The sequence below is a fragment of the Olea europaea genome, unplaced genomic scaffold (assembly GCF_002742605.1).
Source record: "Olea europaea var. sylvestris unplaced genomic scaffold, O_europaea_v1 scaffold716, whole genome shotgun sequence".
Lineage (NCBI taxonomy): Eukaryota > Viridiplantae > Streptophyta > Magnoliopsida > Lamiales > Oleaceae > Olea > Olea europaea.
In genome coordinates this window covers 90,608-109,971 of record NW_019265559.1, presented here as the reverse complement: position 1 = coordinate 109,971, position 19,364 = coordinate 90,608, and the positions used below count along the sequence as shown (strand labels likewise).

Below are 19,364 nucleotides of genomic sequence, written 5' to 3'. Positions count from 1 at the left end.
ACGATTATATTTTTTATTTTCATTCTTACAAAAATGGGTACTAAATAGGGCCTAAAAATTATCATTCAAATAATTAACACGGTTCTATGTTCGCTCTTCTCCCATATTTATTATATTAAGTCTCCATATTTGACTTTTTTTTTTTTTTTGTATTACGTAACGACTATATTATTTTATTTTCATTCTTAAAAAAATGAGTAATAATCGTGGCCTAAGAATTATCATTCAAATAATTAACACGGTTCTATGCTCGCTCCTCCCACTTTTATATTTTACCCTATCTCCAGGGGAAGCTTCTAGAATTACAACAAATCTAAACCCCTTTCTCTCTCTTTCATCTAGATCTGCAACAAAAGTTTTGATTAACACGAGTCTGTAACCAAGAAACGTGTACTTTCGAGGGATTTGATTGAGTTTCTCTTTTTTTTGTTTGGGTGATGAGTTTGATTTGATTCAGGTTTGGGTTAGTTGGGGTATGGCTATGACTCCGCCACCAGAGGGTCGGAACGCCGGCGACTCGGCTAGGACGTTACCTACTCCTTTTCTAACTAAAACTTACCAGCTTGTGGATGACCACACAAATGATGATGTTATCTCCTGGAATGAAGACGGATCTACTTTTGTCGTATGGAATCCTACAGAATTTGCAAGAGATTTGCTCCCTAAATATTTCAAGCACAACAATTTCTCGAGTTTTGTCCGTCAACTCAATACTTACGTAAGCTTAATCGCCGAGAATCTGATAGAAGATAATTAATTCATATGGAAATAGAGGTTTTCTTTTATCATTTACTGATTGCGGTTTTCGTATTTCAATTTATAGGGATTTAGGAAGGTTGTCCCTGATCGGTGGGAATTTTCAAACGAATGCTTCCGGCGAGACGAGAAAATGCTTTTATGCGATATACAGCGTCGGAAAATAGCAACGCTGTCTTCTGCGGTGGCTGCAACATCGCTAGCTGCGGTTACGGTGGCGGCTGCACATCCGACGCCAGCTACAACTCAGCTGCGGACGGAGTCTCCTTCGGACTCAGGGGAAGAGCAGGTTCTGTCGTCCTCCAACTCCGCCGGGGCTGTACTCGAGTTTAGCGGAAGCACATCTGAGCTTATTGGAGAGAACGAGCGGCTGAGGAAAGAGAACATGCAGCTCAACAAAGATTTGAGCGACGTGAAGAACTTGTGCAATAAAATTTACCATCTTATGTCAAATTTCTCTAATTGCAGCAGTAGCAATGACCAGGCTGCGAAGCCCCCGGATTTGCTACCTTCGACAGGATTTTGTGAAGAAATGGAAGGCGTAGTTACCGCTTCCGCGGCGCCTGACGGCGGCGAAGTAAATGACATAAGATCTAACGCGGAGAGATTAAGCGCGAGGCTGATCGGTATGCCGATGGGCGTGAAACGCGGGAGGGAATTCGACGGTACTTCGGCGGACCATGATATGGATTTGCAGCTGCAGCTGCAGCAGCCCGGCACTGATGTGAAATCTGAGCTGTCCGATCAAAATATCGGTGATGATCCAGAGACAACCTGGCTTCGGCGGTGCAACTCGCGTAATCAAGGGTATTTTAATATGAACGGTGCAGATCATGAATCTTAAGATTATTGTTTATTTTTTCCAGTTGGAGCAAATAGTGTCTTTTTATTTTGTTTTGTATCTCTGTGTACATTGTGTGTCATGCATACTTTAACCGTGGCATGATTTGGTACGTATCTAATTACCAATTTTCCAATCAATTAATTAATATATGGAGGCAATAGGGATTAGGTCGTGCATATTTTGCTAATATCCTTCAATTGCACTATAGCGGAATATTATTATTTTTCTAAGTGGTGGCTTTGTTGGTCCAAAGACAAATAAGGATAGTTGGATCACATTTACCCAAAAATTGATGGGGATATACCTCTAATTAGAAAGCTAATTCCACTGGCACCGATGCTGCGTGATTTTCTCACTGTATATTGACGCGAGATTGAGCTCAATAGGAGCATTGAGTTGTGGCACGGAGATTCAGATGTATTTTCATTCATGACTATTGAGTAGGAGTGTCAGTAACAACCAAGCAGAGTTGTGGGGTTAACTCAAGGGCTCCTCGATATTATGTTGTTGAGTAGTGACACGAGATTGAGTCTATATTAATCTAGCAACCAGCACTCCACATTTGGTCGTGGGGGTCAACACAATGACTCCTCAACATCAAACGTGCTGCAGACCCCGAAATTTAACCCCAAGTTTAGATGCAGGGCTGAGGTGGTGTGACCTCAACCTTCAATCTTGCAGCACATGGGGCCTGTGATTTCAAATCAAGGGTCGAGGTCACGTCACCTCGGCCCTTGACTCCAAACCCGGGATTTAATCCCCGGATGAGGAGCATTATTCCCTCAACATTATGTCTATCTACAGATTTGCTTACCACGTCTCATGAACACCGCCAAGGGACATGATTAAAAGAATAGTTACAGTACCTTTTGATTGCAAAATCTGCTTACTCGATAATATAGATTACAAGTGAAAACCCCAAATAAAACGTAGTTGTCATTAAGAGGATAGTCTGATAGTATGTAAATAAGGGATAGATTTCTCTTTTCGGTTTTGGACCCTTTTAAAACTCGCAAGTGGACGGGATCGTGAACAAGTAATATAATAGTGTATAGAGTATTAAACTCATGAGAACTATGTGTTTAATCGAGTTAAAGCTATTAATTCCCTTAATTGAATAGTAATAAAGAGTTGTAGCAAATCGAAGTCTAAATTATTAACTAACTTGAAAGCGACGTAAAAGTTCATCAAATTCATGAGATGGATTGTTAAGATGAAAAATCCTCCTTGCTAATCCATTTTTAACTTCAAAAATTTGAATTGACGATTCGAAATCATGCTTATTGGTGATATTCCTATTTTAATTAAAAGCTTCTCTTCATAGTAATTAAATCTAATCCTACACGTGACATTCTTATATCTCTATGAAAGATACGAACGTGCTAGAAAGCATTAAACGCTCTAGAACATTAATAAAACCATATGAAGTATAGAGATATATCTCTATCGAACCTCACAATATTTATCACTGCGTGCTATCTCTCTCGATGATAATAAAACCCACCAAAAAAAAAATCCTAATGGCCACTTAATTGAAAAGCAAATAAAGAATGATAAACATCTTAACATTCAAGCAAATTACGTCAATTCAATTATTTAAACTAAAAATGTCATAACAAGAGTTCATATCATCCTAGCAATATAAAACCTAGCCAAGCATAATGAAATTACAAGAACACATTCTAAAGTTAATATACATCACCCGAAATTTAAATAATTGGTGAGAAATCTTGAATTCTTGAACGACTTCGATGAAATCTTGATACCTCTTGAAGTTTCCTTCTAATTCTTATGCAATCTTTCTGGTGTGAATTATGCTCAATAGTCTTATTGCAATTCCTTGGTTGAAATCTCTCACAAAGATGAATTTGCCCTCTTCTCCTATATGATTCTCTCAATTTCTTGAATTGTTTGTTGCATAAAAGAGGCTCCCTATGCGTATAGGACGTTTTGGTATTTATATGGCTCATATCTAGGTTAAAGATGTCGTTGAAAATCTTGCCAAACTGAGTTTTAATCGTATAAGGAAATTTGAGATTCGGCCAAAATTTTGTACTACATTAGAATGCTACTGCATAGATCACTTGTTGAACTCCAAAATTTTCTCTGCAAGGTTGAATGTGACCGCAAGCCTTTTGAACTCTGCGATCGAATAGTTCAAGTTCTTTCTTCGTCGGACAGCGTTCAGTATTTTGGTCATAATTTTCTCTCCCAATATTCGATTGAGACGATTCAAAGGGTGTTGAAAAGCTAACTCAAAGTGCTACAATTTTGCTTGAAATAGATTTTTTTTTCAATTCAAACGTTTAATATGCCGAAGATGGGTCTCAAACAGAGACTGAAAATTTGGATTATAACTTGTTTGCCTTGATATGTGATAATAATTCGACTATAGTTCAGTCATTTTTTTCTTGTGATCTTATTCCTTTATCTTTCAATTGTAACCAATTAAAGCCTTGACCTCTTCGATCTTCATTTCATAACCCGTCTCGTCTATATATTATTTGCAACTTGGTCCTTGTCTTTTGAATTTCACACTTTTTTGGATTCTTCTTTTGTTTCTTCCAATTTCTTGCTCAACCATTGAATTTTATTCGTCTAACATAAAACACAACAATTTAGGATATATTTTGTCAAAAGAAATAGCAAATATTGCTATTTTAGGCTCATAATAAATGTATAAAATATACTTATCACCCAAAATTCAAACATTTGTTTGTCCTCAAATAAAATCACAATCTAAATAACAACAAACATACAAACATGCAGAAGTATTTGGTTAGACAATCCAGTTTCTTACCTCAGGATTCGAGATTTTAGTGTTAATTTCACAAACATGCTTCAAAGTCACGATACCAAACTAATATCCACTATTCCAATGCAAAATCAACGTGTGTGTGTGTGTGTGAAAAATTAATTAATCAATCATGAATACACAAGTAATTTCAAATTTCGATCCTCTATGGTCAAATATATCATTGCATCTCTCGTATGATTCATATACTACCAATTATTTTCTCACTCGTTCCCAATGTGTAATCTAAGGTTAAATTATTCATTATTACCCTTGCTTTCTCTAGTTCAGGTGGACGTCACAAGTTGAAAGTCAATACATTAATGAATAAGGATTCTCCAATTATTTGATTGTTTCGACTGTCAAGACACAATTAGACTAATTATCTTTTATCAAAAGTCAAATTCTCTCAAACAAGTGTTTGGAACATAACCAAGCATTTAGCGCTTTTGCCCCTTTTTTCATGCATTTTCTATTTTTGATTTTCAATTTTTTTTTGTGTATCTCTTTATTAAACTTTCTAGATGACTCATGTAGTAAACTTTAGACCGATAACTTTCAAATCTGATGATTTGAGGTATTAGATTTTAAAGACTCTCATAGGTTTAATAACCCAAGTTAAAAAGGTTTCGAAGAAAATACCTTTTTTTTTTGGTACAACTTCTCCTCTAATTGCTTTCTAAATTGCCCTTGTAACGAGCTTTAGATCGATGATTTCCAAGTCAGATAACTTTAGGATACCAATTTTTAAATACCCTTAGAGGCTTAATTGCTCTAGTCGTATAGACTTTAAAGAGAAGTTTCTGCTTTAAAACAAAAATGTATACCTTGATTAGTGTAATGTCCCTTATCAAATATCTATTCAAGCAAATCGACTTCCAACTTAAGATTTTCATTCAATTTTATGTTGTTAGTCTAAGACAATCCACATATAATTTTTTCACATAAGGAATTCACATTCACATTCGTATCTTCCTACAATAGTAAAATCACCCCTAAACTATATTAGATTTTGTCTTAGACAATCAATTTAAGATAACTTTAGGTTTGGCCTCTATGTTTGATCTTTCAACCTATTCAGCCTATGAATCAACTTGTTGTAGCATGATGTAAAACTCAATTTTTGAATGCATATAATATCAGATTTTGCAAGGCTAAGCATCAATCAATATAAGTATTTAACTTATCAACAGTTCATAGATCTACACCAAATCTCAAATTAGATCATTATTATCGATCAAATTATCTAACCCACTTAAGCACACATCCTATAAAAGATTTTTTATACCTAAAAAACACACAGAATAAACACACAAAAACCAAAAACTCAAAGTTTTCCCACCCTCAAACTTAAAACTGAAGTTGTCTTCAATGTTATAAAGTATAAGTAAGCATATAAAAGGACAGGGAAGAAGTTACTCCCCGAATTTTTTCTGTTGAAAGTATAATGCACTATGTATGATGGCTAGACAATTTTTTCATCATGCGTTCCCTTGAGTTTATGTTGATTTGAGTATTACATGATGTCATGTTCCTGCACATAGTGGTTAAATCGAACACTAAAAATCATATAATCTAGAAAATGTGTTACTTAGCCTAAACAATCTAAATAACCAACACTAAATCCAAGGGTCTAAGGTGAAACATGAAAGGATGGTGATACTCAATAAATTTAAACGTGCATAAATTTAATGCAAACTAATAATTATATCAAATCAATATGCAGTACGATACAGAAAGTAAAATAAATAAAGGGTTAAGAAATTAAGTTGCCTCCTAATAAGCACTTAATTTATAGTCTTTAACTAGATTGTATGAAGTAATTGATCAGGATGGTTTAAACAAGTGTCTACAGTTTTTGCACTTCTTGCAATTTTCAACCTCGCATCCTCGTTTGCCCTTCAAACCTTGAACCCTTCGTTCCCCTCTTGTCCAAGGCTTATTAAATTTTTTGGTTTTGTCTCCTTCAATCCTTATTGCACTGTCTCAGCAATATACTTACATACTTCCTTAGCCTTTTTGTTGATCTCTCTATGTACTGGATTCTCGATAGTAGTGTAGATCTTGAACTTCTCTTATTGATCATCCACTCTCAATGTCAATTTCCTACTTTCAAAGTCTATGGTAGCTTCGACTTCTTGATAGAAAAAATCTACCCAAGATAAGTAATGCTACATCCCGTGGCTTCTCTATATCTAAGACAACGAAATCAACAGGGAATATAAATTTGCCCACTCTTATGAGCACATTTTCAACCACTCCTCATGTGTACTTGATTGATCTGTTTGCCAATTAAAGGGAGATGGACGTGTCCTTCAGCTCTTCCAAATCTACGTTCATGTATACAGAAAAAATCATTAGGTTTATACTTCCTCCTGAGTTACATAAGCAATTAAAATTCGAATTTTTCCTATTGAGCAAGGTATTTTGAGACTCCCTAAATCTTGTAGTTTAGGAGGTAATTTGTTTTGCATGATAGCACTACATTCCTCATTTAACTTAATGGTCTCAAAATCTATAAGCTTTCTCTTTTTCAATAGGATCTCCTTAAAAAACTTTATATAGTTTGATATTTAAGATATAGCTTCAATCAATGGGATGTTAACATAAAGCTTCCTGAAAATATCCAAAAACTTTGCAAACTGTACTTTCAGCTTCCTCTTTTGTAATCTCTGTGAAAATGGGACAGGAGGCACATAAAGTTTAATAGGAGCGGTTGCTCATGTTGATCATATAAGAATTGTAGTGCATTTTGAAACATGTAGATTATATCCATTTTCAAGTGGAAGTTTGCCTGACCAAACGCTGGATATACTATGCTGATTGGTCCAAAACCAGTGGAACCATACATTCACCCATGAGCCTTGCATTTTCATTCGCTGCATTTATATTCGGCTATGCACCTCCCAGATTAACTCCAATGGCTAATTGATTTAGATTTTTGTTTGCCATTTCGTCCCCTTTCTATTTTTGGTGCGTTTCCAATTGTTGTCTTCTTCGAAAGTTGAATGCTTGTTCGATTTTTTCGAATCAAATTGAGCAAAATAATCGATTCTCGAACTTCGCATACAATGTCTTAAAAAAGGAAGCCAAAACACTGTAATTTTCTTTAATAAAATGAATTAAACTAAAAAACAAAATTTAGATTAAAGTTAAAACAAACTAAAACTTATCAAAAACAATAATTCCCGGTAACAGCGCCAAAACTTGACCCTTTGAAAATTTGCAAATGGACAGGATCATAAACAAGTAATATAATAGTGTGCAGAGTGTTGAACCCACAATGGCTATATGTTTGATCGAGTTAAAGCTATTAATACCCTTAATCGAATAGCAATAAAGAGTTGTAGCAAATCGAAGTCTAAATTATTAACTAACTTGAAAGTAAAGTAAAAGTTTATCAAATTCGTGAAATGTATAGCCAAGATGTAGAATCTCCCATGCTAATCCATTTTTAACTTCAATAATTTGAATTGACAATTCGAAATCATGCGCATTGGTGATGTTCTTATTTTAACTAAAAGCTTTTTTCGATAACAATTAAATCTAATTCCACACGTGACATTCCTATATCTCTATGAAAGATACGAACGTGCAAGATTAGATGGTGTGGTTTTGCATAATTGCATTTGTCTTTATTCGGTTCCTACTTTTTTAAAAAGGTGTTGAAATTTTAGTACTTAAGCAACTTGGATGTTTTGATCTGTTTTTTTTTCACTTTTTAATAAAAAGTAATTAACGAAAAATTAGGAGAAAATTGAAACCTGAGTGGGACCTCAGATTTGTGACAAGACACTGGCGAAAGATGAGCTCTTCTTTAACTTTTATGCCTTGAAATCAGGCACAAGAGTTGCCCTTTTTCAGGCTTAATGCCCGACTCTTCTTCAGTTTCGGATAACGAAACGAGTCCCAATGCACTTAAAAAGAAAAATCAATTATAAAGATTGAACCCCAACTTTAAGGGTCCCTCACTGTCCCTATCCTGAAGTATCGTGAAGGAGGTAAATCGTAGGTTATGCTTTCAAGGGTACAGGATGGAAGGCTGTTTGTATACTTACACTTACCCAAGAACCAAATCCATATTTTAGGATTTGAACTCTTAACGCGGCATGTTCAAGCAAAGTTGGATTTCTCCACCTTTATCTATGACTATGAGTGAGAGCCTATTTGGGAGTAATTTTGAAAATTAATTTTTTGACCGTTAGGAGAAAAGTGAGGTCTACTTGTGAGAGAAGAAATCAAATATGACGGCTAAAATAGTAAAATAATGATCAAAAAATCAATTTTTTGAGAGAAAAAATCGTCCAAAACAGGCCCTGAATGATAAAATTGTGAGTTGTTGGGACAATTTTTGCCCCTCTTTGAACCCATTTGTGAAAAAATATATATATTTTTTTAAAATGTGACTAAAATATTTAATAAAAAATGAATTTACATGTAAAATTACTTTTATGAGAGAATGGCTAGTTAGAAATGAATTTTAAAAAATGAGTTTTTGAAAAAATGGAGTCCAAATAAGGGCTTATCTTTAGAATATCGTGAAATCTATGGAGTCGAACAAATTTCATAAAATACAATTAAGTACTTTTTATTAATTTATTCGTCTAAAATTTACTTGTGATTTCTAGATTTGATGGATAAACAAGTAGTTGCCTAAAGCCCCCGTATTTAAATAAGACCTCTAGATTTTAGGAAAGTTCATTTCAGATATCTTGCTGGCATAATCTTCGAGTAAAAGTTTTTTGTCGGTAATTATTAGATTTTCTTCATAAATATTTAAACTATAGACAGAAGTTCTATAAATAAATAAATTTATTAAAATAAATAATAAATATTAGTGATGAAAAGTCCATAAATAACAAAATAAAAATTTAAAATTAATAATAGAATTGTTACGTTCATAATATAGAAGATTTGTGTAAATAAATTGGAAAAAGCTATTTATACACTATGGTGTACAGTCCCCTCACATGTTAAGGGGATCTCCTTTTAAAAAATTTTTTTTTTTTTTTTTTTTTTTTTTTTTTTTTGACAAAGTTATGTTATGTCAATTTCATCCGAAAGTCCTTTTAATAAGATAGAATATTTTTACAATATTTTCCAAACATATTCAAAACAGTTTCTTAATTTTTAATAATAATTATTGACTTTCAAAATTTATGCCAAACACTACATAATATATGTGAAAAAAAGTGGTGTAAAGGACAAGAGTGAGGTTATTTCACGCCTTGTTGACAGTTGCAGTGTGTGGGGTTCGATTCTTGAGACATAAAATTGGACTCTTCGTAGGCGCAGTATACAGACAACTCTTGTTCTTTGACTTACTAGTACACATTCCGTAATTTACCTCTTTCACAAAACTTTAAAAACGAGACGATGAGAATTCTCAAAATTGGGGTTCAACATTTTTTTTCTTTTTTAAACAAGTGTCAAGACACTTGGCAATTCTTCTTCATTACAAATAATTGGGGTTTCCTATTCTTTTCTCAAGCTCGTTAAGGACACGTGGACACTTGTGTTTACTGTACGCGTAGACAAACTCACTAGGATTTCAAAACTTCGAAAATGAAAGTTGTGACCACATGACCCAAACGTGTGTGCAGTCTTCAGATGGGTCAAAGAGTTTGATTTACCCTTTGTCATTTTCAAAAAAAAGTTGAAATAATAAATAAAGAAATAGATTTTTATGCTACATTAAAATTTTCTATTAATTTATAGAGCATTTTAAAATGGATAAAGCTATTTTTTCAGAAGAATTTAATAGAAAACTTGATTTAATAGCATGTGAAAAATCAATGGATTGGATGAAAAGTTGACCATGTTTTAAACTATTGAATGATAGGATGCTAATTGACATTATGTCAAATGTCAAATTTTATGTTAGTGTAGCATGATTGTTTTGAAATCCATATTTAACATTTACTATATATGGAACAATTTAACATTAAGTTGTGCAATTAAATGAATGTTAAAAATGAAATTTGACCAGCTTAGAACCTCAAGAAACAAACAACTCCTCTATGAGATTGATTGATAACCCATGATGTATAAATAATTAATGGATCAAAGAATTTCCCAAAAATTGTATGGTCATTACCATTTTAAGTAAAGAACCTTAGAAGGTATAACATAGGTGTAATCTCTTGATTGAAATTAAGTACACGTTCCTAAGCTTTCTTGGTAAGTTTTATTTTTTCCTCTCTCATGTGTATTGTATTTCAGGGAAGCACCTCAAAAGCTGAATTCCCATTTGCCCAAGATATTATTTTTAAAGTCACAAAGTTATATTCTAAATTCTTATCAACCCAATCGTCAAATTCTTAACATTTTTTAATCCAATAACATCGTGACATTTATGGCATCGAAAAGGTCTACTTGAAATGACTCGGCAGTATAAAGAAAAATAAGTTGAATGTTTATATTATTGTCCAATTCTATTCTTACACGAAGGACGGCTTAAAAGGTTACGATATTATTTAGCTCATGTTTGGTTAAAGTTAATAGAAATTTAAATTAAAATCAATAATTAATTTAACTATAAATTTCATAGAATTCACAATTTTTATCAACTTCTCGATTATACATCTCATCAACTTTTATCAAAATCAACTAAAAGTCCGATTTTTGACAAAATCATACAACGGCTAAAAGAGGATATTGCTCATTATATCGTCATCATTTCACTAAAATAAGATAGAAAAGACGGAGGTAAATCAAAATTAACGCAATTAGTTATTGTTGATAATGATAAGTTTCATTTTTATTGGGATAGACAAATTATTATTGTCATTTATTCTGATCTAATATTGCTTGCTAAATATATTCGTACCAAGTTTAAACTACATCGCAAAATTCAATGGATATGCTACATTTACTGGGTGGCTGACAGCCTCCGAGCCCCCACAAACAGGGGGAGGAATAATTTTTAATTCAAGTAAGACCCACGACATGTGAGAGACTTCCACCCCTCGTGCGATTCGGTGCGAACCATTTTCGGTCACTTTCGCATTTTCCAAATTCAACAGCCGCAATCTCCAAAAAAAAAGTGTAGTGGTCTTTTCTCTCTTCTGAAGAAGACAGATAGCAAGGGTTAAAAAGATCCTCAGACATGGAATTTTTATTTTTTTTCTCAATGTAAATAGACGACCTTTTACTGCTTAGTCTTTGAAAATCAAAGTCCCTTTCTTGTTCCCTCTATAAAACCTGCTCCTAGAATTCCTCAATCAATCTCATCACAGACAAACCAGACAACAGATTTTCCTCTCAGAAGATAATAGGCAAATACCCTTTTTTCTCTTCTCAAAATCTCTGTCCTCGCCATGTCCAGGGTTATGGAACCACTTTCAGTAGGGAGAGTTATAGGAGAAGTTGTTGACAATTTCATTCCAAGTGTGGACTTGAATGTGACTTACAATTCCAACAGACAAGTCTCTAATGGCCATGAGCTCATGCCTGGTGTCATTACCACTAAACCTCGCGTCGAGATCGGCGGAGAAGACATGAGGGCTGCTTATACACTTGTAAGTATAGCTTTCTCATATTTCCACATTGGGATCCCTATATATATAGTGTGTGCGCGCGCGGGCGAGAGAGAGAGAGAGAATTAAAAATATGATTTTTCATTTTCTGCATGTTTATAGGTCATGACTGATCCTGATGCTCCAAGCCCAAGTGATGCATACTTGAGGGAACATCTTCACTGGTTCGTTCTTCATCTAAACTAGTCTAGCATCTAGATAATGTACTATTTATTACTTGACTCGACTGAACGGTACAAAATATAAGATTTTAGCTTGTTTGTTTTTATTGTTCAACACTGTACAGTCTTCCCTACCAAACCAGAAATTACTGCAAGTTAAGTTCTCAATATATATTAACAATGAAATATGTGATCTTCTTTCAGGATAGTTACAGATATCCCAGGTACTACTGATGCTTCATTTGGTAAGTTTCTCAAATCCAAGATATTAATTATTATCACGGCCCTCTGAACTATTTTCGATGCAGATGTAACGCAGCATGACATGACACAACACGACACGACAAACGAAAATAATTTGTCCGTTCTTTAACATGAGAATTCTATGAATCCAGGAAGAGAACTTGTGAGCTACGAGACTCCAAATCCAGTCATTGGCATCCACAGATACGTGTTCATTCTGTTCAGGCAGAGAGCAAGAAATTCTGTGAGGCCACCTGCTTCAAGGGATTACTTCAACACAAGGAGTTTCGCAGGAGAGAATGGCTTAGGTTTACCAGTGGCTGCAGTGTACTTCAATGCACAAAGGGAGAATGCTTGCAGGAGAAGATGAAAATCTGACGAATAATTAATTATAAACCAAAATAATGTTTCTTTTTGTTTCTTAGGTCTTGCCATGTGTGTGCTTTCTCCTGCTATAATCTGTGTTCTAGTGTACTTGCATTATGCTAAACCCTTTACAAGGTTTAGGTCAATGCAGGGGTCCCACAGACTTTTAGCTTTAGTTCTTAAAGGATCTGATGATTAATAGGGACATTGATAAAACGTTAGAATAGGTGTGTTTTGTTGGATTTATGATGGGATTATGAAGTGATCCCCTAATCTTAAGTATCATAATAATGGAAAAATTTGTGTTTTGCTGTTTCTTGTTTGCCTTTAATTAATCTTTCTTTTGCTCCTGTTTGGTGATTATTAATTTGCCATGAGTGGGAGAAAGTTGGTTTTGCTCTTAATCTGGACGTGTGTATTAAATTTACAGTAATCTGGAGTTCGATCAGATACATTTCTCACTCATTTGGCAGTATTGATGAAGTTAACGAACAATGCTAAATCGTGCCAACGTTGATTTTGGAACCCTAAATGAAATATTTGTAATAAGCTGGAGGAAAGTAACGGTACAAATTAAGCATTGAGCAAAAATTTGAAGTATATAACAGTCAGAAAATTAAAAAAAATTAAAAGAAGAAAAATAAAGAAATAGAAAATCTCTCTCTTTTGCATGTTTCCATGAATTTGATGTTATATTTGAATCATTTTTATTGCTTATTAAACAATATTCCCATAAACAACTGTTCCAAACTCTTGTATTTCCTTAAAAGCTAACAATTTTATACAGAGAAGATTGCCAGGATGGCACACAGAAATTGAGAAACTGGACAAACCTAGGAGGCTCTTATAAAATTCACTCTACACAAGAATATGGAAAATCGAAAGAAATCTCTGCATAAATTAATTTGTAGAAAACAATTGAAGATAATCAAGAAAAATGCCAACACTCACATGACATTTATAACCAATCATGTACATTCAGATTTTTTACATGCCGTGTTTAAAATCTCTAAAGCAACCTACAAAACCAGTCAACTTGTCATGCCTGAACTAGATGTTCTTGATCATCACCAGAGGACAACAAATAGCAGCAGAAAAGCCGATTTTGAATACTTCAACTTCTGGACTTCGACACCAGAAACTTGAATCCGAGTATTTTATACTTGAGATAATCTTCTGTTTATAAAAACACGAATAAGATCTTACACAACCGTTCATGCACTTATTTCAGCATTACACTGATGCTCCCTGCTGCAGCTTCTTCTACCCCAAAACATACTCGAACAGGTCGTTTTCTCCAGTCGTATTTCTTCCGTCTTTTCCTGTTCAATCGATGTGGATTGTGAATGATGAGATGGTTCTTCTTGAGTTTCATTTCCTCTAGAATCAAAATTCTGACAATGTCCTTCATTGCATATGCACAGAGGGATTGCAACAGAGGGAAATGGACTACAAGTAACCGGACAGAAAATATCCGAAGAAACAGAAGCTACACATTTGTTACTTGTATCAGGTGAGCTAGGAGCATCTAATATGTCTTGTTCTCTGTGGTGAAGGACGCATGGAGTGCATAAGCTAAGTGATAGAGGTAATTTATTTTCCTTTACTGAGGAACCAAGCAATTTAACAAAAGAGACAATGCCGTGTCGGCAAAGAGGACAGGGAATGGAACCAGGAGGTATTAATGATTCAGAACGGAAGTTACTGCTTGAGCAAAGGTAAAACGCACATTTTATGCAGAGTTCGTGTGCACAACCTGAAAGTTCACGGCATAAAATTATCGTAAATAAATGTAAAAATCAAAGATTTTGAAAGTCTTCCAAGGTTTCAGATAAAAGTGGAAGTAAAATATTCTCTCTTCATCACATCAATATGCATATGTTCAATCTTTGGGCGCACATTCATGTTGTGTTTATCTGTTGTGTGTTAAGAAAGTGTACAACTTCCATCAGCACTTCAACATCTCAATTTTCATGAAGGTTCCAACATTGGTGTTTGCATAAAGGTGGACTAGTTCGAAAAACAAATCAAAAATGGCAAACTACCATATCACAATGCAAAAAGGTTTCTGTAAAATATTACGTAATGTCTGATGCAATGATGAGAGTCAGAGAAATATAATTACAAAGTTTAGAGCAGACTGAAGCTGATAAGTAGAGGTTGGCCAAATTCCAGATATGCAATTCTTAACATTTTTTCTGAGAGCAGAACATCTCCATAATATAAACTTGAGGCCTTATTTAGTGTAAAATGAAGAGTCATAATTACTGTAGACATTACCAGGTTTCATCAATACTTTATTTTTATTTATTTTTTGTCCTTTCATTGTTATTCTTCTATCTTCCTCTCATACACAAGGGTGCATACTCTTATTTTTATATATATTATCCATTCTAACATGGCTACAAATCCATCTTCACATCATCATTTTTCACCAAATTCATCTTATAGACTTTTAATCTTTCAACAGCCTAATCACTCGGTAGTATAAACCATAGCATGTCTAATACAAATATTTTGTTGACTAGCTTTATAACAGTATCTTTCCATTGCGTAGAACTGATTTCATTCAACTCATCTTAATCGCTTGCATTGAACTTAAGTAACTAAAACTATAATATTTTATGGCAAAATTATCCTCTGTGGTTGCTCTGAGACATTTGTGTCCAACATTACATACTATAACTACCAAGCTCAATAACTTTGTAACTGCTACAATTTTAAACATCGTCTTTATTCACTTCAATTTCTCAATGAATCAGTACTAGTATACAAATAGACTATAACCAGTTCTCAGAGTCCTATTGTCCTACTATTGGGAAACAAATCTTGACCTTGAAAAAAATAGTTATGTAAACCAGTAAAATTGCTAAACAATTGAGTCCTTGAAATTTTTGGCCTTAATATTATTATTTACATACATTTTAGGTTTTAAAGATTTTAATGATAATTTATACTCTAAGGAAATAAATTGAATGACTATAAAAGTAGTGAGAGCTCACATTTTACCATTTTTAGTGATCTGCATGAAATCAAGTTATTTGCTAGTACTGGACGTGGGAATGTAGGTTTTTATGATATTGACATTGACCCAGATAGACATGTCGGATCTTCCCTCTCTTTTCTTTTAGCCAACATTCGTGGTCTGTTTTCTTTTATTTCACCAGTAAATGGGATATTTAAGATATCCTGGAATAGCTACTATAAACCCAAGATTACCTTTAAGACGGATTGATAGATTGGGCAAGAAAAGAAGCATTTTCTAAAATATGTGGCATGATTTTATATATGTAACTGGCACAACTAAATTATGAGCTTAAGACGAGAGCAAATAATGGCCAGAAAATAGGAAAGCAACAAAAGAAACCAGAAAAAATAACATTGCAAGATCTATTCTAAAATGACATGGCAATTCATAAAGTTATTCATGTCCTTGATTTTTTAATCCCATAGAATATAAAAACAGTTGGTCATCAGATATTTATAATTTCTGAACGCAAGTTGATTGCTAACACGCATGAATAAGGTAGAAGAACAGACAACTGAAATACCCATAAAATAGTAGGAAGAGGTCAATGGGCATATTTTAATTTCGGAAAGAAAATTATATTAATAGAAAGTGAAACAACTGACCTTCGGCAGCTACTGTACACGCTCTCTCCAAGCAAACTGCACAAATCTCAGTGTCATCAGAAACTACTGACGACTGCAACCCATAATCTCTGCAGAAATCAATCATGAACATAATTACCATGAATAAATGGTATTTCCATTAAACATTAAATTACAGTTTTACGTAAAGAATAAGCATGATGAGTTATTTGGGTATATGTAAATTTTCTTGACATCTCGAAATTCACCTTGCTATGTTGAGCACACTCATGAGCGGCAATGATAAATAGTTAGAAGACGGAAACACTGGGAGGATCAAGTCAGAATTAGGCGCCAGCAGTGGCTCAAGCCAATGACGCTCCCACATCCTTGCAACATCAATAGGAAGCCATCTGAAATCGAGAATAGGTCTGTTAAGTATCATGTACTAAAGGTACATACAATGAACAAAGTCTAGAAGATGAAATATTCAGTTGGCTTACTCATTGCAGTTCAATGCCAAACGACTGGCACCTCTTGCAAGAAGGATCTGCATAAATCAAAATGTTCATAATTTCTGACTATACGTCGATTGCAAATGTCAAGAAATAATAGACGAGGAATTTCATTTGTTTCCTTTCACCATAAAGTGTAAATATCAACAAGAAAGAACAAATCGCCACCTGGCAGCATTTTAAATTTCCCCCACAAGCAGCATAATGCAAAGGAGTGCTTCCAGGTCCTAAGAATATTACATCAAGTTAAAGCACGTGATACATGTTTGGTAAAGTGGATTGGACAATATGGCCTATTAAGAAAGTAAAACAAGATAAAATCTTAAAAATTGTATTGTGTAGTACTGTCCACTATTGTGAAAGAAACATGCATGAAGTGGTTTCCAAAAGCATCTTATTATTCTTTAACAAAATAACATACCAATCATATCCACAGATGTTCCATAATGGAATGTCACAGCTGACACACTGGCATGAAGGTCAAGTAGAAGCTGTACACAGTCGAAATATCCATTCAACGCAGCCATGTGAAGAGCAGTAATACCACAGTCAGCAGCCTTATTTACAAACTTGGAGAGAGCGCTGTTATGGAATATGAAAGATACATTTTAAAAAGGTCAAAGGTTGAAGCATTTAATCAATTTCAATAAAATAGCTTGTTATCATCTCAACAATAGTGTGATGGAGCAACTCAGCTAATGTCCCTCTTTAAGAAATTGATCGAGCAGAATTTTTAGCTAATTTAGTCCTCAAAGTTTGAAGAGCTTAATCATGAAGCAAAATGGGATTGTATTTTATTGATATTCTAATTCAATAAATTTTATTATAATGATGATGAATGAAATGCTCCTCATACAACTAAAAGAAATCACAGCCGAATAGAAATATCTGAGACTTCCAAATTGCAATCGTATTAGGACTATATTCTTTTTTTAATCTCATCAGTTCATTTTTTTCTGTCTCAGCTGGAACCACAACTCTCAAACACACCAAAACCTGTATATCACCAGAACCTTGCATGTGTGTTATTATTTTCCAAATATCACTGAACTGCTCAAGTCATACATCTTGCCCACAGTGAAAAAACGAGTGAAAATAGTAGAACTGGGCAAACAACTCATCTTGTCACTCGTTCTATTGGACTTTGGGAGTCCAATCATAGAGTACACTTTCTCATCAAGTATGGATCTAGATAATATTCCTACTATATAAAGGGTTTATTAAGGGACCCTTTAGTGTGCAAGAAAGGCTTGAGGAAAAACTTGAATTTTGGCTTCACCATTTAGTGAATCCATTGAGGACCAATCACTAAATATCCGTGTCATTTACTCGCTATATATTATTATTTATTTCAAAAGTATGGATCATGGTTGAATCCAAAGAACTCCTATATGTACTTATATTTCAAAAGATTTTTAGAAATTCCAGGAAAGCTTGTGCAAAGCAAATTTTTCTGATTACTTTTTTCTGTATTAGTTGAAGATTTTTTACTCTTTTTCTTCCTCCAGAATCAATCATTAGGTCTGGAATTAGACCAATAGAATTCTGTCTGCTAATTATAAGAAGTATATAATAATACCATAGGAGCTGGCCTGAGCTTTAACGTGATAAAAGATCAGATGAAGATAGTGAACCATGTGGAGTCGGATAAAAGCAGAACATACAAACACACATAAACCACAAACCTCAGTTCGGGATTGCTTTTAGGATTCAAACTATCCCCCCTACCACCATTTGATTGGCCATTTACAGGTTCGAATGGAGCGCTGGGAACAAAATCAGCAACCACTAGTCGCAAACATCTCACGTGTCCATTCACTGCAGCAAAATGTAGAGCAGTCCTGCCGCTAATATAATCTGCTCTTGTTACCTGAAAGGCAGCCAGTGCATGATATTCACGTAATCGTAACAGGCTTCTCAAATTGGAAATCAGATATAAATACACAAATTTCCGCCATATTTTTCTCATAACCAAAACGATAAAAAATATTAAAATCAAAGGTAGGAGAATATGGCTTTAGTCCAGTGAAATCCAATCCACGAAATAATTTGATTTATGGACAGCATCATTGTGGTAAAGGTCGGAATGCCAGTGGAATCAATGGATAACGGAGATGGAATAGCGGTTGGATGGTTAGGACACCCTAGGTAATGAGAAGAATTATAGAATCGATTGCTACCTATGCCTAGATCACGGATAAATGGAAATTTTATTGTACAAGTTATACGTTTCGTCACCACTTTGTGGAAAATCCAATAAGATTCCATTCTTGAACAAAAAATGGTATAAAAAGGGAGGTAAAGCAAATGTAAAAGAAAAGATCTATTTAATGGAAGGTTTACATTGCATCTGAAGAGAAGAAGAGTTTGAACAACTTCCCAGTGGCCATATCGACACGCTTGCATCAATGCTGTCTGCAGAAACCATTTCAAAAACATCTCAAAACTCAGATTTACAGAGATCCAACAATTGATCTATTATTTCAAGAAAAATCCCACCTATACTATCTCATATAAATATTATATCAATAATTGACCCCCCCCCCCCCCCCCTCC

At 34.3% G+C, this 19,364-nt stretch overlaps 3 protein-coding genes across 3 annotated transcripts; 2 read left to right on the top strand and 1 right to left on the bottom strand.

Moving 5' to 3' along the window:
- Positions 1-254: 254 nt before the first annotated feature.
- On the top strand, positions 255-1,789 carry LOC111390787 (heat stress transcription factor B-2b-like). Its single transcript, XM_023015895.1, has 2 exons — positions 255-718; positions 824-1,789. Exons 1-2 carry the CDS (start codon positions 476-478, stop codon positions 1,598-1,600), a joined length of 1,020 nt encoding a protein of 339 aa, XP_022871663.1. The 5' UTR covers positions 255-475; the 3' UTR covers positions 1,601-1,789.
- A 9,780-nt stretch (positions 1,790-11,569) lies between these two features.
- Positions 11,570-13,017, top strand: LOC111390781 (CEN-like protein 1). The gene is made up of 4 exons (XM_023015888.1): positions 11,570-11,914; positions 12,035-12,096; positions 12,298-12,338; positions 12,489-13,017. Exons 1-4 carry the CDS (start codon positions 11,714-11,716, stop codon positions 12,704-12,706), a joined length of 522 nt encoding a protein of 173 aa, XP_022871656.1. The 5' UTR covers positions 11,570-11,713; the 3' UTR covers positions 12,707-13,017.
- A 610-nt stretch (positions 13,018-13,627) lies between these two features.
- LOC111390780 (E3 ubiquitin-protein ligase XBAT33-like) lies at positions 13,628-19,279 on the bottom strand. Its single transcript, XM_023015887.1, has 8 exons — positions 19,152-19,279; positions 18,494-18,678; positions 17,230-17,390; positions 16,977-17,035; positions 16,797-16,843; positions 16,563-16,706; positions 16,336-16,424; positions 13,628-14,458 (listed from the first exon to the last, which is right to left on the bottom strand). Exons 1-8 carry the CDS (start codon positions 19,245-19,247, stop codon positions 13,917-13,919), a joined length of 1,323 nt encoding a protein of 440 aa, XP_022871655.1. The 5' UTR covers positions 19,248-19,279; the 3' UTR covers positions 13,628-13,916.
- Positions 19,280-19,364: the final 85 nt, after the last annotated feature.